General features: G+C 39.3%; 1 protein-coding gene across 1 annotated transcript in view; it reads right to left on the bottom strand.

Moving 5' to 3' along the window:
- The window catches only part of dnah7 (dynein, axonemal, heavy chain 7), a 224,626-nt gene that overhangs the window by 165,095 nt on the left and 35,183 nt on the right, over nt 1-24,348 (bottom strand). The window contains 1 exon segment of the mRNA XM_046362668.1: nt 16,862-17,048. Within this exon segment, the coding sequence (XP_046218624.1) occupies nt 16,862-17,048 (187 nt within the window).

The following is a 24,348-nucleotide window of genomic DNA, read 5'->3' as shown; positions in this document are numbered from 1 at the left end:
CACCAGGCACGTTGGCGGGTGGTCACACAGAGCATTTGGGAACAGGCCACAAGTAGAAGTTGGAATTGACAAGAAAGGCTACTAAAGTGTGACTTTGTCATTCTGTTTCTTGGCAAGACATTGTTTTCTTCACACACTAAGTTGTTTGCTCCAACTGTCTGCTGCTACGAAGACATCGCCGTCTGAGTTTTTTTCCATCACAGACAAGCAAGTGTCCAACTTACCACGGTAACGGCACGTCACTTAAAGGGGCAGCTGAACATTTTTATCTCACCTAATGATTGTGCTTAATTGAGCATGGATCACTCCTAAAAATGTATATTCATGAAATATTGGTAATTTCCTATCATTAAAACACTCATTATACTTTCATTGTTCTCCTATATCAGTGGTCACCAACCAGTCGATCGCAATCTAATGATAAAGCTTTGCGTTCCTATTTCTTTAATGTTTTTCCCGCTGTTGGCGGTAAGTGAACTTTATTCAGCAGCCCTAGCGCCGGGAAGGCAAAGTGTTCCCATTTTTAGCCATTTCATGTGAAAAGCAAGTCAAGTTCACTTATAGGACCTACCGCTGGCCAATCCGATAGCTCAGATCACTGTGTCTGCAGTTTCCTCGAACCATAGACTGCAAAAAGAAACCTCAAACGCACAGCAACGTTGATACTATGAGATCAGTGGCGATCGGTGCCATTTAAGATGAGGGAGGATGATAATTTATTTTTATGAGCATGGCCTAATTTCTATTACAGCTCAATGCTAACACTGATAGGTTTAGGCTACTACACGATACTCATAATTTCCATATACCCATCATGAGGTTGCTACAAATTAGCGTATGAATGAAAGTTTACAACGTAGGTGCACAGGTCAAGATACATTTGAGCAATCAAGGTGTAATGACATTGACACATTCAATACTATCTTCCACAATCTTGCCTGCATCTAGCTGATCTATTAGTCCAACAGTTGCAAACAAACAGTTTTGTTCCGTTTAAGAAACGTTTTCTACAGAATCGGCGGAATGAATTCACCCCTGATCACACACAAACACAGTTCACTTTCATAGCAGCCAGATCGTGGTATAATTCCTTCTCACATATATGTGCTCTCCTCCTCTCACCGTTTCCCTTCGCTTGTACACTTCAGTGCACAACACATCAGCTGTCTGTGACCAGGCAAAAAAAACTTTCCAAGCGCCATACCTTCATATTATAAACGCTAATCGCTACACACAGCCATGTCACCGCTTCAATCATGCAGTACAGTGTACAGTTAGCAAGCAGTTTAGCAGTTAAACTAGCTGGTTCTGGTGGCAATAAATTAATAAAACCAAATGCTTACCTTGACTTGGAAGAGTTACAGTGTTGGATAGCAATAGCCAGCTAGGTAACATAGCATCTCTGTTTGAGCCGGATGTTTGAGTAGGCTAAACTAAGTAGGTGAAAATTAAAATTGAAAAATAAATAATGAAATCTTACTAGCTCTCTGTCACGCCATTTTGAGCCTGTAAACGAACCCATAAATGCTGATGCTCCAGATACCCAACTCGTCTAAAGAAGGCCAGGTTTATTGCTTCTTTAATCAGCACTAACATGATTGCAAAATGGTTTTCTAATGATCAATTATCCTTTTAAAATTCTAAACTTAGATTAGCTAACACAATGTGCTATTGGAACACAGGAGTGATGGGTGCTGAAAATGGGTCTCTGTACGCCTATGTAGATACAGTGGGGCAAAAAAGTATCTAGTCTGCCACCAATTGTGCAAGTTCTCCCACTTAAAAAGATGAGAGAGGAAAATGATGAAAATTACAGGCCTCTCACATCTTTTTAAGTGGGAGAACTTGCACAATTTGTGGCTGACTAAATACTTTTTTGCCCCACTGTATTCCATTAAAAAAATCTGCCGTTTCCACCTACAATAGTCATTTACAACATTAACAATGTCTACACTGTATTTTTGATCAATTTTATGTTATTTTAAGGGACAAAAAAATGTTTTTAAAAAACAAGGACATACCCTATTGCACAAACATCATTGCTAAAGAACTCTTTAATTGGATAATGTTGCTTACGTTTGTTAAGTCATGTTTAATAAAGAATCTGAGTCGTAGACTTGCATTTTGACTCAAAAAGTGACCGTGACTCAGAAAAGAGGACCACTGTCCTAGATTTATTTGTGTTCTTCTACATTGCTACTTAGGAGCACATCATTTAGTCCTTGTAAAAAATAGAGCCGTGAACTGTAATAATTAATATGCCATATCACTCTATCTTTTGTGGCAGGGCACTTTGTTGATTCTTGATGTTCAGTTGTTTGTTTGTATCTAAACGTTTTTAAAAAATCCCCAATTTTGTCATATCCAATTACAATCTTGTCTTATCGATGCAACTCCTCAACAGGCTCAGGAGAGACAAAGGTCGAGTTATAAGTCCCCCGAAACATGACCCGCCAAGTTGCGCTCCTTATCACCCGACCACTTTAACACGAGAAGCCAGCCGCACCAATGTGTCAGACGAAACACTGTTCAACTGACTACCGTGGCATGCAGGTGCTCTGCCCACCACAAGGAGTCGCTAGAGCAGCCAACTAAAGCCCCCCGGCCAAATTCTCCCCTAACCTGGACGAAGCTGGGCCAATTGTGCGCCAGACACGGCCTGTTATAACGCAGCCTGGGATCGAACCTGGGTCTGTAGTGACACCTCAAGCACTGCAATGCCGCCTTAGACTGCTGCGCCACTTGGGAGGCCTGAAATTTTAAACATTGGTTGAAAAACACAGGTCACAAAAATGAAATGAAATTTAGCAATATACCCCATTACTTCTTACTAGTAATATATTTCCTGTTTTAGAAAAATAGAAAGCACACATCTGTTTTTGTTTTTGGTGTAATTATGGCAAAATAATATATTTTGGCTGGTAGAAAATCTGAGTGGCTGGTAGATTTTTTTGTATCCAACTGTCAGTGGCTGGACAAAAAAAGTAAATTGATGGTGGTTTGTAGGTGTGGAGTTATTATAGTGAATTAGTGAATTATAGTGGCCTAGTATATTAGACTAGAGAGATCACTATATCATCAAAAGCCATATCATGTGCTTTTAAGTTCTAAAAATCCTCTAGTTTAAACATTCTGAATGTTTTGTGCCAGTGGATTTCAGTTTAGAATGTTGAAGCCTGCATTCCACCATTGAAATGAATGTGGATTCAACCAGCTTTATAGTTTATGAAGTATGAATAGTAGTAAAAAGCTGTGTTGAAGCCATCTAAGTTGAGTCAGTTTGCACATGTCAACATTTGGGTGGTGTTTTTAGCTGAAACAGATCTAGAGCAGTGTGTATCCAAATGTTGCCTTTGAAGTCTATGGAGTTATAGTTGCAAAAGTATATATAGTATCAAGAGGCTTTTGACAAGCAATCTAATTTTAGTCAGTCTTCGCATTTCAATGTTGGTTTCATGTTTGTAGCATAAATGGTTCAAGAGCAGTGGTGAATCCAAAAAAATGTACCATTGAAGCATATGGAGCTTTTATACACATTTAAAAATGGTTATAGTTCAAAAAGTATAAATGGTTTCAAAAAGCTATTCGAGACCAGTCTGCACATTTTCTTAGCTTGAATGGTGTTTCTATCTTAAATGGTTGCACATTAGTAGCAAACAGAATTCGTCCCATTCAAGTCTATCCCCGAAATGCATTGGGATTCATGCAACTATGGTTGTAGTGTGAATAGTACAAGTAGCATCAAAAATGTGTTTTCGAGCAACAGTACCAGTGACAGTCTGCACATGTTAAAGTTGTTTTGGTGTTGGTATCTTTAACTGTTCAAGAGCAGTTGTGAATGCTAATGGGATTGAGGCGGTAGGTAGACTAGCGGCTAGAGCGTTGGGCCAGTAACTGAATGGTCACTGGTTTGAATACTCGAGCCGACAAGGTGAAAAATCTGTTGATGTACCCTTGACTGAGGCACCTAACCCTAATTTGCTCCAGAGGCGCAGTACTTCTATGGCCGACTCTGTAAAACAACACATTTCACTCCACTCATCTGGTGTATGTGACTTTTTTATTTTCAAGTATACCCATTTAAAACATTGTTCAGAAAGTATAGATGGTATCAAAAATCTGTTTACAAGCAACCTATTCCAGACCGGTCAGCAGTTTTAAAGTTTCTATCTTACACCCTTGAAAATAAGTAGCGACCTGAATTTTTCCCATTTAAGTATATGGCCACTGAAATGCATTGGGATCTCTTGCAAATATGGTTACGTGAATAGTAGTACCCCTTTCCACTCACAGATATGGGTTGAAAATGGCAGATTTTGTCATTGAAAAGCACCTAAATTGGAACGTAGTGGATGTACATTAACATGCTACTGTATACATGACGTCAGAGCTCTGGTTCCCTGCTTCACAGCTCTGTATGGGTATTGACTGCAGCCGTTATAAACTTGAGCACCACGCATATTAAGAAGATGACCCATCCCTCTCATTACTTGGGATACTTTTATTTTTTTTTGTCAGAGTGAGGGAAATGCTGTAAATCGAGAGGATATCATACATGCTTTGATATCATACAAACAAACCACACACCTGAGTTCAAATGTGCACCTCACATTTCCATATGTGAAAACTCATCATTTACAGTATCAACGTTTATGATCGCTTTGTTTCATCCACGTTTACAAGGATGACATGTGTTATACCCTGGGTTGTCCTGAACAGAATGAGCCTGTTTGTTGTATTGTGAAAAAATTAACATCGGAACACGCGCATGAATGCACTCATGACTCCATTCGATTTTTTCTATACCAAAATTACAATTTGTATGTCTGAAGTGACTTTTGAAAGCCTAAACATCCTAAGATTGTAAGTATTACTTAGCTAGTCATGTTGGCAATAGAATAAGCTTTCAAATGATGCCCACCTGACCCAGATTGTGATTTATAATTGAACATTTTGGGATAGCGTAAACAACAACAACAGTAATTGTGTGATGGTGGGGATGTTCCAAACAAAAAACTACAAGTGTGCTTGCTTCAGTTCCTCAATGGCAAAGCTATGAGAGGTCAAAATATCACCTTATAGTTGAAAACGCTTTCATTAAGTCATGAAAGTGCATTGAAATTACTTAGTAACTGTGCACAGTTGGAGACGTGTGTGGCCACTTAGAGACACCAGTTGGATCTCTCACTCAAACCCTTGTAATTGTTTTTTCTTATCTTCTACCTACTCCAAAATGTTTGTATTATGTTACTGAATGTATCCAGAGCATTTTCAGATTGTGTTATCCATATAAGCAAATGTCCATGAGTGTAAGGGTGTCCATGAGGGTAGCACTATTTGTTTGTATTTATTTTAAGCACACTGTGGACAAACACTAAATAACCTCAAAACATGGTTAATTAAAACTATAATTTTGATGAGATGGATGGTCAGTCCTTGCATCCATAGCTATGTCTATACATTTGAGAGTGGTTACATTTCTCCTGCCCCATCCCTTTTTACATAAACAGGGGTGGTGATAATGCTTTGTCATTGTTTCAACTGCTGATTGCCGCTTTAAGAGAATAGGAGTGCTGATATAGGATCAGTTTTGCCTTTTAGATCATAATAAGGATTATAATGACAGGGGGGACCTGATCGTAGATCAGCACTTCTTGTAAGACGCTTTTTGAATACAGACACTGATGTGTGTAAACAATTTGAGTTACCCAGCTACATGGTGTCTTATGTCAGAATATGGCCCTGACTGTGATTAGAGCAGTCATTCTTATTCTATTTGCCACACTTCTACGGTATCATATTATGATTAGTATGTGTGGATAGAAAACACTCAGACGTTTCTAAAACTTGTTAAATCACGGCTGTGACTATAACAGAACATGCGTTTCATCGAAAAGCGCAGGAAAATCTGATCACTGAAAATGGGAAAATATATCAATGCGCCACTTGAATGTATTGTTGAATGGAAACCACCTGGAGCCGAGATTGCAATTCCTACAGCTTCCACACGATGTCACCAGTCTTGTCAATTGCCTAGGCTTTGTTTCTTGGTCAAACGAACAAGAGACAGCCCATTTCTTCCGGTCTCCGACCGGTTGTTTTGGAGTAGAAATTTCTGAACATGATTTGATGATGTGAAGCTATTGAATATACATCGCCCAGTGATCAATTTGATAGTTTATTAACGTTTACTAATACCTAAAGTTGCATTACAAAAGTATTTCGAAGTGTTTTGTGAAAGTTTATCGTCGACTTTTTTAATGATAAAAAATGACGTTGCGTTATAAAACGCTGTTTTTTCCTTGCTCACACAGTCTTCATAGATCGATATCTAGGCTATATATATGGACCGATTTAATTAAAAAAAGACCCAATAGTGATGTTTATGGGACATCTAGGAGTGCCAACAAAGAAGATCGTCAAAGGTAATGAATGTTTGATATTTTATTTCTGCGTTTTGTGTAGCGCCGACTATGCTAATTAATTTGTTTACGTCCCCTGCGGGTCTTTTGGGGTGTTGCATGCCATCAGATAATAGCTTCTCATACTTTCGCCAAAAAGCATTTTAAAAATCTGACTTGTTGGCTGGATTCATAACGAGTGTAGCTTTAATTCAGTACCCTGCATGTGTGTTTTAATGAACGTTTGAGTTTTAACGAGTGCTATTAGCATTTAGCGTATCGCATTTGCATTTCCAGATGTCGAGATGGGACGCCTGCGTGTCGGGTCGACCTAAGAGGTTAAGTTGTTATTCTGCAATTTGTCTCCATCCATATTTATAGCATCCATGCTCTGAGTTTACTACAATATCCTCATTCAAGCCTCCAGCCAAACATAAAACTAGGATTTTAAAAAGTCTTGAGGCCCACAGTACAATTCAGGTCTGATCTGATCTCAGCTGTCAACTAATTTAACATGTTGGCTCTAGACATCCCTGGAAGGCCTAAAGTATATCTAATCTTCCAAGGTTAGATGGGGAATGCATGATCACGGCTCTGAAGGATACTACCGTGCTGATATAATATGAAGAGCACAGACAGAGATAATGCAGAGAAACATAACTCATAACTAAACTTGGAGTTATAAAGTGTCTTCGTAACGACAAGGAAAAGTTTTAAATGTATCCATTTTACTGATAAGAGAGACTAAACCATTTTGTTGTTGCTATGATCAACTGTGTGCTTTTCCTTTTTGAGGAAAATGTTAATAAAAGTTCGAAACAAACACGTAACACCAAAATGGATATCTATCTCTGTGTGTACTAAATTACAACTAAACCACATACCGTAGACCAACTACCTGCAGTCTCCCCTTCTTCATAAAATGAGAGAGCAAAGTTAATACAGTACAGGGAGTCCTAATGGAACTTGAATTCTACATTATTCACATTATCGGCTGAAGGCTTTAGAGATTACTCTAGTCTAGCCTTTTTGTAATGTACACAGTAGTTGTACAGTACAGAGCAATTCCCACAGAGATACTATTAATTGAGTTCTAAATGTAAATCCATGGCAATTCCTATCCATGTAAATGGAAAAAAATAGGCATAGAAGAGTACGTGATGTATTTGATCTAGTATCGCACATTGTTCTAAGGGTTGCACTGGAAAAGTCTAAGTTCTTGAAGTAAGGAGGGGAGTTATAATGGAGCATGGGGGGGATTTAAAAACATGCTTTTATTATTTTAGCCTCTCTTTCTGCCCGCCCACAAAGTATAGAACCCACACAGCATCTAGTAAGAGATAATAATTGCCTTTCTTCTCTTACTCTGATTGCTATTGATTTATTTGAGGCAGTGGCTGGAAATTTTACTTTAATGATGTCTCTCATTCCAAAATAAACCTTTTCTGAAGACTGACTCTAAAAGCATGTAATAAAGAAGTGGTAATAAGCACACCATCTCACGAAGCCTTCTTTAAATCACCTTTTGTAACCGTGAAAATGAGTCATTTGATGATCCTACTGCGAGAAAGGGGAGACTGCATTTTCTAAGATTAAGTCCCTTTTTTGTTGGATTTTACGGGTGATAGTCTCCCTTCTCGAGATTACATTATTAGCGACATTCCGGCTACTATAACCAACTCACGATAACAGGCTAAATCAAATCATCAACCTCATTTGGCAAGCAAACAGTGAAATAAAAAGCTGATTTGATGAGTTTGAATTGGGTGATTGTGCTAAATTGTTCGCTCCTTCTTCAGGACAGATGATTTAGCCATTGTAGGATTCAGAAAAATGGCAGCTCTCATATCAGACTCAGTTTTCTTGCACATCTCTTGGTATAATACAAGATAATGAAAGGGACATTTCTATTTAGTCTGTGAACAGAAAGGCTTTATGAGGAGTGAGACACTGAATAGGTCCTCTCCTGAGTGTAAGCACTTTTTTTATTTTTTTATCTACGTTCGTTTCTCTGAAAATCCCCCTTCTCTCTGTACACATAGCAATGCGCATGCCCCACCCACCTCAGGAATCTTCCCTTTCCAGTCGTTATTTCCCTGTTTTTGTGGGGTGGAAATTAACTTAAGCTGCCACATACAGTAATTGTCACTGGATCTATTTATGAAAAGCAACGCACACTCAAACTGTTGCTTGTACAAAGCGCATTTTCCTATGCGTTTTTCCCTCAAACGTCTGTTAAGAACGTGTGACATGCAAGTCCCCTTCAAAATGTCAACAATGGAACGTGGTTTTTGATTTGCATCTATTTCAAAGGCGACGCTTGGACAGGGATTAAACGCACCAAGGTAATATTTATGGATGACATTGCCATAATGTATGTTTAATGTGTCATTGTAGACTTTATTGGCCAGACAGATTAAATCCTTCAGCATGGGAGTTGAATTGACACGACCAAGAGTTATAGTAGAGTATAGTATAGTAAGAGTGGTAATGCAGTACCTTAACTAAAAACATTGTAATTTATAACCTTGTCCCCCACACACACACAGGCACACAGTGCCCCACCCCTCTCCTCCACCTCTTCATCAACCTCCTCAATTTACACCTCCATTCCTCCATGCACATCTCTGTTGTAATGCTCTAATTACAAATGTGTGGTGTCAAAGCATTTTACCTTGAGAAGGAAGGAAGGAGAAGGAGGGGGGCGGAAGGAAGGGACTTCACAGACAGACACAGACACACTCTTTCTCTCTGCTTGGCATACCTGACAGCTCAATCATGACTTGTTTTAGTTCAGGACATGACCCTACCCCCGCCCCTAACTGGGAGAAATACTGACTGTGAAAAAACATAAGAAAGAAAACATGAACAATTTTCACTCCCATCTGCATCTGAGGACAAGCTGACACATTAATTGACACATTAAAGTGGAGAGTAAATAATGACTTGCAGGATGAGGCTAGTGTGAGCTTCATGGATCTGGAGCGCACCCCTGTGGTTGAAGATAAAAATAAATCACATAAAACGCACACACACGCACACACACACACAAATCTGGGAATGAGAATTTATTTAAGTAAAAATGCTCCAAAATGCTTTGTGTGACCACCCGCCAATGTGGCTGTGAAGAATAGACATTCTACCAGCCAATGCCAAAATCTACAGTACCAGCATTTGGCTAGTGGCTGGTGTTAATTTCCTACTTCACTACCGTGTACACAATATTCTGGGATGATATAAGAGACAGAGGAGAATGCGATCATTGCACAAGTGTGTGTTGATTTTTCTTAATACAGTTTAATACATTAATTTGAAATGTTTACCAAGTACCTCAAGCAGCTTCCAAAAATTAACAACAAAATGTCGTAGATAAGGGTTTTGATCTTGCACACATTGTAAACTATTTCTGTGTTGGTATATTCTATAGAAGGGTGTTAATATTAGAAAAAGTATACCCACCTGTTTTATAAACATATTCTTGACATAATGTTATATGCCCAGAGAATTTGACAAAAACAATCATGAATATGAGTGAAATTCATCATGATCAGGTACAGTAGAATGTGAGATTGTAATGGGGTGGTACCTTAGAAAGATGCAGGTTGGATAGAGTAAATACCATGCAAAAACAACAACAAAAAGTATGCCCTGTGTATATGCAAATGGGCCAAACGTTTTCATTCTAAAACATTTATCCAAGCAACAAAACACAAAAATAGGCCATGGTTTTCAAATGTTGGCATGTGTTGTTTCAAAGAAGAAAATTACATGAATATTGAACAGAATTCAATTGAATACATACATTCCTACCAAATTGAATACAGAAATTCCTACCAAAATGAATGTTGTGTCAGTTTTTTGTTTGTTTATGTGCTTCAGCCTAATTCAGTCAATATTTGGTGGATTTGTTTTTACAATAAGGTTTGAGAATCTTACTTACTTATTAATCTTACAGTTGCTAGTAGGCCTACACATAACATCACACCACATGGACCCACACATCCCACAAAAAATACATTAAGACAGACTATAGGCCCTCTGTCCCTTTGCAACCTCATTTTCTATGAGACTCCACCTGGCCCGCTCTTTCCAGACAAAATCCATAATTTCTATTTGATGGCGCAGCCAGCCGAGTTTCTGGAGGACGCTGGGCTGATATTGATGTGTCTCATTTCGGGTCTGCTGGGGACACCAATTACCCTTTCGAGAGTCTCTAGGAAAGGGCTACTGGTGTACGTGTTTGTGTGTGACCGTCTGTGTGTGTGTGTGTGTGTGTGTGTGTGTGTGTGTGTGTGTGTGTGTGTGTGTGTGTGTGTGTGTGTGTGTGTGTGTGTGTGTGTGTGTGTGTGTGTGTGTGTGTGTGTGTGTGTGTGTGTGTGTGTGTGTGTGTGTGTGTGTGTGTTGGTTCTTCTATCCATGTGGGGACCAAAAGTCTGCATGGCTAGTAAAATAAGGAAAATGATCCCTCGCATGGACATTTACCATATCCACATGAGCACAAAGCTTAGGGGTTGGGTTTAAAATTAAGGTTAGGTTTACAAATAATCAGCTAATCAAATGGCTACCCGTGTCACACCCTGACCATAGTTTGCTTTGTATGTTTCTATGTTTTATTTGGTCAGGGTGTGATCTGAGTGGGCATTCTATGTTGTGTGTCGAGTTTGTCTGTTTCTGTGTTTGGCCTAATATGGTTCTCAATCAGAGGCAGGTGTTAGTCATTGTCTCTGATTGGGAACCATATTTAGGTAGCCTGTTTGGTGTTGGGGTTTGTGGGTGATTGTTCCTGTCTCTGTTTACACCAGATAGGCTGTTTAGGTTTTTTCACGTTTATTGTTTTCGTATACTGTTCGTGTTTTCATCTTTCATCTATACAAATAACCACGCTGTATTTTGGTCCTCCTCTCCTTCGACACAAGAAAACCGTTACATTGCATTGACACCCCCTCTTTTTTTTACGCTGCTGCCACTCGCTGTTTATTATCTATGCATAGTCATTATACACCTACCTACATATACAGTATAAAGTTTGGACACAACTACAAATTCCAGGGTTGTTCTTTATTTCTACTATTTTCTACTTTGTAGAATAATAGTGAAGACATCAAAACTATGAAATAACACATATGGAATCATATAGTAACCAAAATAAAGTGTTAAACAAAACAAAATATATTTCATATTTGACATTCTTCAAAGTAGCCAACCTTTGCCTTGATGACAACTTTGCACACTATTGGAATTCTCTCAACCAGCTTCATGAGGTAGCCTGGAATGCATTTCAATTAACAGGTGTGCCTTGTTAAAAGTTAATTTGTGGATTTCTTTCCTTTCTTAATGTGTTATACAGAAGATAACCCTATTTGGTAAAAGACCAAGTCCAAATTATGGCAAGAACAGCTCAAATAAGCAAAGAGAAATGACAGTAAATCATTATTTTAGGACACACTGAAAGTTTCTTAAATTGCAGTCGCAAAAACCATCAAGCGCTATGACCCTGGCTCCCATGAAGACCGCCACAGGAAAGGAAGACCCAGAGTTACTTCTGCTGCAGAGGATAAGTTCATTAGAGTTACCAGCCTCAAATTGCACCCCAAATAAATACTTTAAAGAGTTTAAGGAACAGACATATCTCAAAATCAACTGTTCAGAGGAGACTGCATGAATCAGGCCTTCGTGGTCAAATTGCTGCAAAATAACCACTACTAAAGGACACCAATAAGAAGAGGAGACTTGCTTGGGCCAATACAAATGACCAAAATACACGAGCAATGGACATCTGTCATACCGCTGTGTCTTTGTGAGACGCAGAGTAGGTAAGCGGATGATCTCCACATGGGTAGTTACCACCGTGAGCATGGGGGAGGTGGTGTGGGGGTGCTTTAATGGTGACACTGTCGGTGATTTACTTACAATTCAAGGCACACTTAACCAGCATGGCTACCACAGCATACTGCAGCGATACGCCATCCCATCTGGTTTGCGCTTAGTGGGACTATCATTTGTTTTTCAACAGGACAATGACCCAACCCACCCCAGGCTGTGGAAGGGCTATTTGACCAAGAAGGAGAGTGTTGGAGTGCTGCATCAGATGACCTGGTCTACACAATCACCCGACCTCAACCCAATTGAGATGGTTTGGGATGAGTTGGACCGCAGAGGAAAAGCAGCCAACAAGTGCTTAGCATTTGTGGGAACTCCTTCAAGATAGTTGGAAAAGCATTCCAGGTGAAGCTGGTTGAGAGAATGCCACGAAACTTCATCAGCCGGTGATTGTCAAGCAAATAACTGTCGATCTCACATTAATCTGAGCAGCTAACCGATCGCTGCAGCTGTACATAGTCTATCGGTAAATAGCCCACCCAATTTTACCTACCTCATCCCCATACTGTTTATATTTATTTACTTTTCTGCTCTTTTGCACACCAGTATCTCTACCTGTACATGACCATCTGATCATTTATCACTCCAGTGTTAATCTGCAAAATTGTAATTATTCGCCTACCTCCTCATGCCTTTTGCACACAATGTATATAGACTCTTGTGTAACTCTGTGTTGTCTGTTCACACTGCTATGCTTTATCTTGGCCAGGTCACAGTTGTAAATGAGAACTTGTTCTCAACTAGCCTACCTGGTTAAATAAAGGTGAAATAAATCAAAAATAAAATAAAAATTAACATAAACACATTTAGCATCTCCTGGCATCCACACATAGCCTTACAAGCCAATGATGCTGACCTTTGGAACGTCTACATTTGAAAAAGTCTAATAAATGTAATATAGCCTACACCTTCACAATAAATGCCTTATTTATTTTAGACAAGTCTAAAGAAGCATGAAATGAAGAAAATGTAGTCTATTTCAGATGAATAAAATAGCATACTCTGAGTTGTCCTGATCTGATTTGCCCTGATCTGTCGATGCCAAATGGCTGTGTGCTACACTAGTCAATTTAGCTGACAAGATTTGCTTAGAATTCTGTGTTGTTATTTTGTAGTATGAAGAATACAATTGAACAAAGCTGAATAAAATAGGGATATTTTCTCTAAACAATGAGGTAGTGTGCACATGCAGCTATTCTGTGATGGGCGGTTAACAAAGAAAAAGGTACTCCTATATGCTTAATTTAGAGTTCTTAATGTAACTTCAGTTGTTCTACATTGGGCTTTATGTTTTGCAACTCTAATGCCTAGAATTTCACGGCGGCATCCCCTTTGTGTGGGCCAGTGGCTGTTGTGCCCTTCTCCGAGTGCTGCGCACTCCATCAAGTGATCCGGTCTTACTCACAGGCTACAAATGAAGACAGACACATCGGAGAAGCAACTCCCCACATCCGTATCCAATTCCGAGGTGCATATTGAAGATATTGGAAGAACTGTCCACCTTTACATTTCGTCAGCCAACAAGATGAGTAGGTCTAACAAACAGCAAAAGCACTAGCCTATGTCAATCTACTATCCTCCATGGTACAAAGTTTGACCTATTATTTTCTGTGCGAGAAATACGTATTCAAAACATAGTCTGGGACAGTTGTGGGATGTGATAGATCCCAAATTATTAAAACCACTAGCATTAAAAAAACTTTTTTACGCAATGTGGCTGACGGAACAGATCAGAACGTTTCTCTTAAGATGTTTATTCATATTATAAGCGCACATGGTAGTAAGCTATAAGCGCGAATGTTCCAATAGAAGAAAACCCCATTATCAAAAGTGAACGGAGCTGCAATTATGCATGTAACGCTTTTATTATAAAGGTACGTTTTTATGGTGAAAATTATCTTCCCCAAACTTGAAACTCACACGCTGCTTATGTATGCCAGTTAGGCTCAACACCCATTGTAAAGTGTATTAATTTGCTTAATTTTAAGAAGCTATTTGGTCACTTTAGTTGTAATACAAACCTAGACATATATAAACCTAGACATTTATGACTATGGGCTAGGCTAGATGAGGTGTGGGACTATGATTTGAAAAAGCTGGGGGAAAAAGGCATTGTTTCTTATGCTAGGCATCATTCACAAGTGATAATATATAATTCACAAGTGATAGGCTAATATTGTCACCCATCAGACTATTCTTGATTTAATATTGTCTTTACATATACTAAATAATATGTGTGTGAAATGTGTTTTGATTTAGAATGGACCATTATCAGGCACCTGTAGCAAAGCAGGGGCAGCGGGAAAAATACATGTAATCTATGCACTTAAATAGTGAATGAAAGATGATTTCCCCATGGTTTATTGTCTTGCCAGCCAGGTAGGCTGTACTCCAGTTGTAAAGATAAGCAATGTGCTTAATATTAGGACATTTGAAAATAAATATAGTAGGTCTAGCCAATAGAAAGCTGATTCTCCACTTTTTAGTAGAGGCCATCACTCTGTTTTCTTGAGCAATTGCATAGCCTATACAAGGCAGTTAGCAAGTTTGGTAGGCTACTAATTACCATCAGCAGCATCAGAGCTTGGAGAAGTCTAATTACCATGACTAAACGGTCACGTGGAATTTGACTGCCTTCATGAACGTTGATCGCCGGTGTGGAGGTAATATGGTCGGCACAACAGCCCTATTTACATGGACTCTCTGCAATAATGGTGTTTAACATGATTTTGAATGACTACGCCATCTCTTTCCCACACACATACAATTATCTGTAAGGTCCCTGAGTCGAGCAGTGAATTTCAAGCACAGATTCAACGACAAAGACCAGGGAGGTTTTCCAATGACTAGCAAAGAAGGGCACCTATTGGTAGATGGCTAAACATTTAAAAAAGCAAAAACTGAATATCCTTATGAGCTATTAATTACTTACACTTTGGATGGTGTATCAATACACCCAGTCACTAAAAAGATACAAGCGTCCTTCTAACACAGTTGATGGAGAGGAAGGAAACCACTCAGGGATTTCACAATTAGGCCAATGGTGATTTTAAACCAGTTAGAGTTAAATGGCTGTGGAGAAAACTGATGGACGAATTACACTGTAGTTACTCCACAATACTGAGTTAAATGAGTGAAAAGAAGGAAGCCTGTACAGAATAAAACATCTTTGAAAACATGCATCCTGTTTGCATTAAGGCACAAAAGTAAAAAATAAAAAAAATGTGGCAAATAAATTAACTTCATGTCTTGAATACAAAGTGTAATGTTTGGGGCAAATCTAACACAACACATCACAGAGTCACACTATTTTCAAGCATGATGGTGACTGCATCATGTTATGGGCATGCTTGTCATCAGTAAGGACTAGGCAGTTTTGTGGGATAAAAAGAAAAGGAATAGAGCTAATCACAGGCAAAATCCTAGAGGAAACCCTGGTTCAGTCTGCTTTCCAACAGACACTGGGAGACAAATTCACTTTTTAGCAGGACAATCGCCTAAACACAAGGCCAAATATACACTGGAGATTTTAGGATAATATTAAAAGGAATAGAGCTAAACGCAGACACAGTTTTGACTTAAATCGGCATGAAAATCTATGGCAGGCAATGATCAACAACCAACTTCACAGAGCTTGAAGAATTGTAAATTGTACAATCCAGGTTTGCAAAACTCTTAAACTTTGCAAACCTGGATATACAGTTAGAATCACCTTTGACAGCGATTACAACATGTATTGACTCAGGGGGGTTGAATACTAATCTGAATCAAAATCACATTTTTCTTCCACTTTGACAAAGTATTTTGTGTAGATTGTTGTTAAAAAATGAAAATTAAATCTATTTTAATCCCACTTTGTTACACAAACAATGTGGAAAAAGTAGAGGGATTGGAATCATTTCTGAAGGCACGATATGCCGATATCATAGCTGTACGTAATTAAGCAGCTAAGAAGAACATGAAATTGCTAGACTGCCTGTTTGTGTCGTGCTTATGTTTGCAATACTGACAACAACGTTTGTACAAACATGTTGATAATGTATTTTGTGTAAAACATGTAAATAACTGCACGTAGCCTACTCCCTCCTTTTTTAAATGAAAAATAACATGAAATTGTGTGTATGCTTACTGAAGCATGGAATGCAATAGAACAGTTTTGTGTACAACATGAAGTTTTTAGGCTACACCAGTGACTAGACAAAGGCGATAAAGGAAGGGGAGCAGCAGTGGAACACTCAGCACAGCAGCTACGCAGGCAGCAGAGTCGGCACTCAGCTAATTAAAAAGTCAAATCCTGCACATGCACAGAAATGTCTATATATTTTGCCTGGGCAAATTGATATACAAACACGCTGTATCCGAGGCCACCATCACATAGCTTTAGTTCTTTAGACAGTCAAAAGTCCAAAACAGGTAAACCCACACCCATGTAGGCACAGATCAGGGTACCAAGGGCCCTGAATTCATATGTCTGTAGTCTAAATTGAGTTACCCGCCTTACATTATGTGCCAACTGGAAAAACACTATAAATTCAATCCTTTAATAACTGATGTATGAGTGTGTGTTTGTTACTACTTACCAGAGAGACATGCTTCATGGTATCCCTCCAGGTCTTGTCGACGGCAGTGAAGCGGCGTCCCTCCTCTGGCATTTGGGCCATGATGTCTGGGGAGCTGAATATGGGCTCTAGGTAGAGCCAGGTGGACTGCACCTTCAGCCACTCGTCCAGGATCTCCTGCAGAAGCAGAAGCTTGCCTTCCCAGTCCCTGGGGATGGATGGATGGGTGAATTAATACATCAGGGTCATATTCATTAGGGCACACCATATCAAATAATTATTTGGGATTTGAGATCCAATGTTTTATATTTGGTGAAAGTACAGAAGGTTACCTTTTATTTGAGGGTATTTTCATATCTGTTTTACCGTTTAGAAATTAAAGCACGTTAGTCCATTTGAAGGTGTCATAAGTACAGTGTGTCAAGGCTCTGGGGGCACGGCTGTTGCATCCAGCAGTGTGTGTGACGTTTGGTGTGGTGTTCTTTGTTGTTTTTACACTTTGTTTATAAACCATCTGTCAATGATTGCTTTACAGTGACGGGGTGTTAGACTGATCTTGTTGATCGTGTACATACCCTCTACAAACGGATTATGTTTTGAAAACGCTGCTCACAGCGGAATCCAACACGGTAAAGAGATCATACTACAATGCAACTCACACACAAATGCAATGGATATCCCAATGGCCCATCTAATCTCCTATTGTCTGCGAGTGGATTACAAACCCAAATGCAAAAGCGGAAAACGCGGGGGAATCAGACATAGACTTTAAAAAATGAAGAACAAACTTCCCTTACACACCACCTTGCTGATCAATGCCCAGTCACTGAGGGGGAAAGAGGATGCGCTGCTGTCAGCAGCAACATGGATACCGGGAGGCCTGTTTGCTGGTGTTTACTGAGACTTGGCTGGATGACAGAGTCCTGGACAGGGAAGTGAGGCGGCCGGGTTCACACTGGTCAGAGCGGACCGTGATCTGACCATCACAGGGAAACATCACGGAGGGGGTGCCTGCCTGCTTGTCAGGGACCAGTGGTGTAAATCGATCCTGGTAAGAGAGAGACTCTGTACCTCTGACATTGAACTGCTTTTAAGTCACTGCAACCCTACTATCTGCCCCATGAGTTCCCCCAATTGTTTGTTACCGTTGTGTTTATTCAATGAAAAGCTAATATAACAAAGGCATCAAATATGAACTATAATCCGTCACAAAACACTGGAATCCATTTTCCCCGACGCACCCAAATTTATTTTAGGGTATTTTAACTGCACTTTGCACAAGGTCCCGCGCACGTACCACCTGTATGTGAAATGTCACGCTACGAAAAATAAGACTCTTGATTTGTGCAATGAGACAATACCAAATGATTTCCCTGCCACCACCAGACCTTCCTATAAACATCAGACCACAATGTTGTCTACCTCCAGCCAACCTACTGTCAGCTCCTGGAGAGGGAGAAACCTACAGTTAAAACTGTCCAGATCTGGAACGACAATAGTATCACTCATCTCCAAGGGTGTTTTGACTGTACTATGTGGGAGGTATTTGAGGACAGCAGCTCTGTTCTTTTTTTTAAGAGGGTAGATCAGCTTTAATATTGCGGTTAGATTGTTGCTCCCATCAATGTAATTGTCTGCATAATTTCCAATCCCCCATATATTTTGGGGATAAATATATGTATATACATACACATACCAATATACATTTACACTATCGTTCAAAAGTTTGGGGTCGTTCAGAAATGTACTTGTTTGTGAAAGAAAAGCAATTTTTTTGACCATTAAAATAACATCAAATTGATCAGAAATACAGTGTAGACATTGTTAATGTTGTAAATGAGTATTGTAGCTGGAATATGGCAGATGTTTTATGGAATATCTATATAGGCATACAGAGGTCCATTATAGGCAACCATCACTCCTGTGTTCCAATGGCACCTTGTGTTAGCTAATCCAAGTTTACTATTTTAAAAGGCTAATTGATCATTAGAAATCACTTTTTCAATTATGGATGCTGGCCTTCTAGGCAGAGTTGAAAAGAAAAAGTAATATCTCTATCCAGTGTCTGTGTACTTTTGCCCATCTTAATCTTTTCTTTTTATTGGCCAGTCTGAGATATAGCTTTTTCTTCGTAACTCTAGAAGGCCAGTATCCCGGGGTCGCCTCTTCACTGTTGACGTCGAGACTGGTGTTTTGCGGGTACTAGTTCATTAAGCTGCCAGTTGAGGACTTGTGACATTTACAGTTGAAGTCAAATACATTTAAATGCAGTTTTCAACAAGTCCTGACATTTAATCCAACTAAAAATTGATTTATGATTTCAATTTCAACTTTTATTTATTTCATCACATTCCCAGTGGGACAGAAGTTTAGTATTTGGTAGCATTGCCTTTAAATTGTTTAACTTGGGTCAAATGTTTTGGGTAGCCTTCAACAAGCTTCCCACAATAAGTTGGTGAATTGTGGCACATTCCTCCTGACAGAGCTGGTGTAAGTGAGTCAGTTTTGTAGGACTCCATGCTCGCACACGCTTTTTCAGTTCTGCACACACATTTTCTATGGGATTGAGGTCAGGGCTTTGTGATGGCCACTCCAATACCTTGACTTTGTTGTCCTTAAGCCATTTTCCTCATGATGCCATCTATTTTGTGAAGTGCACCAGTCCCTCCTGCAGCAAAGCACCCCAACATGATGCTTCACGGTTGGGATGGTGTTCTTTGGCTTGCAAGCCACCCCCTTTTTCCTCCAAACATAACGATGGTCATTATGGCCAAACAGTTCTATTTTTGTTTCATCAGACCAGAGGACATTTCTCCAAAAAGTACAATCTTTGTCCCTATGTGGAGTTGCAAACTGTAGTCTGGCTTTTTAGTGGCGGTTTTGGAGCAGTGGCTTCTTCCTTGCTGAGCGGCCTTTCAGGTTATGTCGATAGAGGACTTGTTTTACTGTGGATATAGAAACTTTGAACCTGTTTCCTCCAACATCTTCACAAGGTCCTTTGCTGCTGTTCTGGGATTGATTTTCACTTTTCACACCAAAGTACGTTCATCTCTAGGAAACAGAACGCGTCTCCTTCCTGAGCGGTATGATGGCTGCGTGGTCCCATGGTGTTAATAATTGCGTACTATTGTTTGTACAGATGAACATGGTACATTCAGGCTTTTGGAAATTGTTCCCAAGGATGAACCAGACTTGTGGAGGACAAAAAACAAATCTGAGGTCTTGGCTAATTTCTTTTCATTTTCCCATGATGTCAAGCAAAGAGGTACTGAGTTTGAAGGTAGGCTTTGAAATACATCCAGAGGTACACCTCCAATTGACTCAGGCTAATTGACATAATTTATCAGAAGTTTCTAAAGCCGTGACATTTTCTGGAATATTCTAAGCTGTTTAAAGGCACAGTAAACTAATGTATGTAAACTTCTGACCCACTGGAATTCTGATACAGTGAATTATAAGTGAAATAATCTGTCTGTAAACAATTGTTGAAAAAATGACTTGTGTCATGCTCGAAGTAGATGTCCTAACCGACTTGCCAAAACTTTAGTTTGTTTACAAGACATTTGTGGAGTGGTTGAAAAACTAACTTGCAACCTATCTGTTTGCAAACTTCCGACTTCAGGCATTCCTGGACCTGTGACCAAAAACATGCTACGTATGGACAGTATCAAAATAAATGATCTAATGACTTTCCTCCTCACAAAACAATACGCAGAGCTGGGAAGATTGTATCCCCTATATACATTACATTCTATTGGTTGCAAGAATTTTTTATAATAATTTTAAATGGAAAATTTGAAGTTTTGTATCCTGTGTCGTTTTGCGTGTCAATTCATAAACCATCGAAAATCTCTTCCCAACTGTTTTGCAATTTATATGACACAGCTGTACATTTTTTGGTCCTTAAATGAAAATTGTATGTATTTTTACTTATCACATTTTTCCTTAACCATTTTTGGTCTTTAATGCAGGGCCGACAGACATGTTCCTTACTTGTTCCCCCTTCCAATTGCCTCTTCCATTTTTGTGGTAATTCTGCAATTAGTTGGTTGTAATTTTGGGTAGAGCAGACATTTCTATATGTCTGTTAGCTGCACGTGTGACATAATTCCACCAGTCCTGTTGGGAATGGACAAAATCAACATGCATGCGATTGCGCATGCACGTGCCTGGTCTAGTCAGCATGTAAGGGACTTCGTAGATGGGGGGGCTGGTTTTGTGGCTGTTGGACTTCCTGAGGCAGAGGTCACAGCAGGTCAAGGTGGGTCCCCACGTCTCGGACATACGCACCACCAACATAGGCTCCCCACACGGATGTGTTTTATGCCCACTCCTGTACATCTTGTATACTAATAGTTGGGATATTTTAATGTTGACTTTACTATTCCGACTCTGTTTTACAAATCTTTCATTGAGAGTATTTTAACTTTTTGAATTGTTTGTTGGTTTGGTAATTCCACTGTCAGTCAGAAAAATATGCTGAGAAGGATTATCATCACAGCAAGTAAGGTATTGGGAATCAAACAGACCTTTAAGGTCAGGGCCCCCCAGCAAAGCTCACAAAATTATTTGAGACACAAGCCACCCCCTGTACCCGGACTTTGAGCTACTCCCCTCTGGGTGCAGCTATAGGGCACCCCCCAGCAGGAAACACAGGAACTACACAATAATTTGTGCTAGGTGTGATATCCCTCCTAAACAGCTCAGGCTAATGTTCCTATCGACTCAGTAAGGCCAGCAGGCTAGCCTCTTTTTATTAGTATGTACTCTAGCTGTTATACTGTCAATTTGGTTTCTACTGTATTTAAACGCCACTTTAAACGTGTACATGACACTGCCACAAAATGTCCCCATACGGACAATAAAGTCAGTAAAGTATTCATACCTAGTGCTGTTACAGTGACCGTATTACCGCCACACCAGCAGTCATGAGTCATGACTGCAGTCAAATTCTATGTGACCGTTTAGTCATGGAAACTAATAATCTTCCAAGTTTTTCCCCCTGTTCTGAGACCGGTGCATGATAATGGTCCATTCTAAATCAAAATTAATTTCATACATATTTATTTAGTATATGTAAAGACAAAATAAAATCAAGAATAGTTTGATGAGTGACAATATTAGCCTATCATTTGTGAATTATATTGAATTATATATTATCACAGTAAGCAAAGAAACAGTGCATGCCTTTTTTTGCAGCATTTTCAAACCCCCTCATGTAGCCTAGCCCATTGGCCTATATGTTTTTGATAAGGTTCGTATTACAACTCAAGTGGCCAAATAACTTATTAAAATTAAGCACATTAATCTGCTTTACAGCCGCTGTAAAGCCTGCCTAACTGGCATACACAGGCAGCGCGTGAATTTCAAGCTTGGGGAAGATTATTTTCAGCATAAAAATGCACCTTTATAATAAAGCATTACATCCATAATCGCATTTGTGGTCACTTTTGAGAATGGTGTTTTCCCGTTAATTGATTGCATTTCGGAACATTCCCGCTTATAGTCTACTCCCGTGTGAGCATCGCTGCGCTTACAATGTGAAAAATAGCCTAATAGTTTATCAACATTTTAAGATAAATGTTCTGATCGATTGCATAAGCCTCATTCCTTTAAAAAAAAAATTGATGAGAGTGGTTGTCTTCATTTGGGATCTATCGCAACCCACAACTGTTCCAGACAATGTTTAGAATATTGATTTATCGCACAGAATAGAATAGTTCAATTATTGTACTATGGGGGATGGTAGATTGACTTGGCTAGTGCTTTTGCTGTTCATTAGGCCTACTCATCTTTTTGGCTGATGAAAAGTAAAAGTAGACAGTTCTTCTAGCATCTTCAATATGCGCCTCGGGAAGACAGACACCGATGTGTCTGTGTTCACTTGTAGCCTACTTCAGAGCTGAAATAGATGCCTGTGAGAATAACCCAATCAAATGACGGGCATTGGCTAATAAGAATTGAGATATATCTCAGAGAGCCATGTGAGTGAGAGGTGCTTCGGAACATGCAGCCGGGAGAAGGGAATTCTGATTATTAAATTCAGCCCAAGAGTACAACAGCCACTAAAGGCATGGATTTGTTTAGGGACCATTACGGACACACTAGGGGGATTCTGCCGGGATATTAGAGGCATTATCAAGTGCTTGTCAAATTGTGAATGAGAGACTGATGAAGTGTGTGCAGCCTGTTCAAGAAACAAAGAAGAGCTCATGCCTTTCATGCAACTTTTTTTCAAATAATCAATCGAGTCGCATCATGCACCAACACCCCATAATGACAAAGTGAAAACATGTTAACACATTTATTGAAAGTGAAATATGGAAATATCTAACTTACATAAGTATTCACACCCATGAGACAATATATGTTAGAATCACCTTTTGGAGCGATTACAGCGAGTCTTTCTAGGCAAGTCTCTAAGAGCTTTGTACACCTGGATTGTACAATATTTGCACATTATTCATTTTAAAATTCTTCAAGCTCTGTCAAGTTGGTTGTTGACCATTGCAACACAGTCATTTTCCAGTCATGCCATAGATTTTCAAGTCAATTTAAGTCAAAACTGTAACTAGGCCACTCAGGAACATTCAATGTTGTCTTGGTAAGCAACTCCAGTGTATATTTGGCCTTATGTTTTTGGCTATTGTCCTGCTGAAAGATGAATTTATCTCCCAGTGTGTTTTGGAAAGCAGACAGAACCAGGTTTTCCTCTAGGATTTTGCCTGTGCTTATTCCTTTTCTTGTTATCCTAAAAAAACGTCCTGGTCCTTGCTGATGATAAGCATACCCATAACATGATGGAGCCACTACCATGCTGGAAATTATGAAGAGTGGTACTCAGTGAGGTGTTGGATTTGCCCCAAACATAACACTTTGTATTCAGGGCATAAAGTTAATTTCTTTACCACACTTTTTGCAGTTTAACTTTAGTTCATTTTGCAAACAGGATGCATGTTTTGAAATATTTGTATTCTGTACAAGCTTCCTTCTTTTCACTTTGTCACTTAGGTTAGAGTAACTACAATGTTATTAATCCATCCTCAGTTCTCTCCTATCACAGCCATTAACCTCTGTAACTGTTTTAATGTCACCATTGGCCTCATTGTGAAATACATGAGTGGATTCCTTCCTCTCCTACAACTGAGTTGGGAATATATATATATATATTTTTTTTACCCATCTACCAATAGATGCCCTTCTTTGCTAGGCATTGGAAAAGCTCCCTGGTCTTTGTGGTTGAATATGTGTTAGAAATGCACTGCTCGACTAAGTGACCTTAAAGCTAATTGTATGTGTGGGGTACAGAGATGAGGACGTCTTTCAAAAATTATGTTAAACATTATTATTGAGTCCATTATGTGACTTGTTAAGCAAATGTTTACTCCTGAACTTATTTAGGCTCGCCATAACATTTAAGCTTTTCATTTTGTTTAATTTGTAAACCTTTCTAAAAACATAATTCCATGTTGACATTATGGGGTACTGTGTGTAGGCCAGTGACACAA

This window comes from Oncorhynchus gorbuscha, linkage group LG09, assembly GCF_021184085.1.
Source record: "Oncorhynchus gorbuscha isolate QuinsamMale2020 ecotype Even-year linkage group LG09, OgorEven_v1.0, whole genome shotgun sequence".
Classification (NCBI taxonomy): domain Eukaryota; kingdom Metazoa; phylum Chordata; class Actinopteri; order Salmoniformes; family Salmonidae; genus Oncorhynchus; species Oncorhynchus gorbuscha.
Note: the sequence above shows the minus strand (reverse complement) of the source record. Positions and strands in the feature narration are given on the sequence as shown.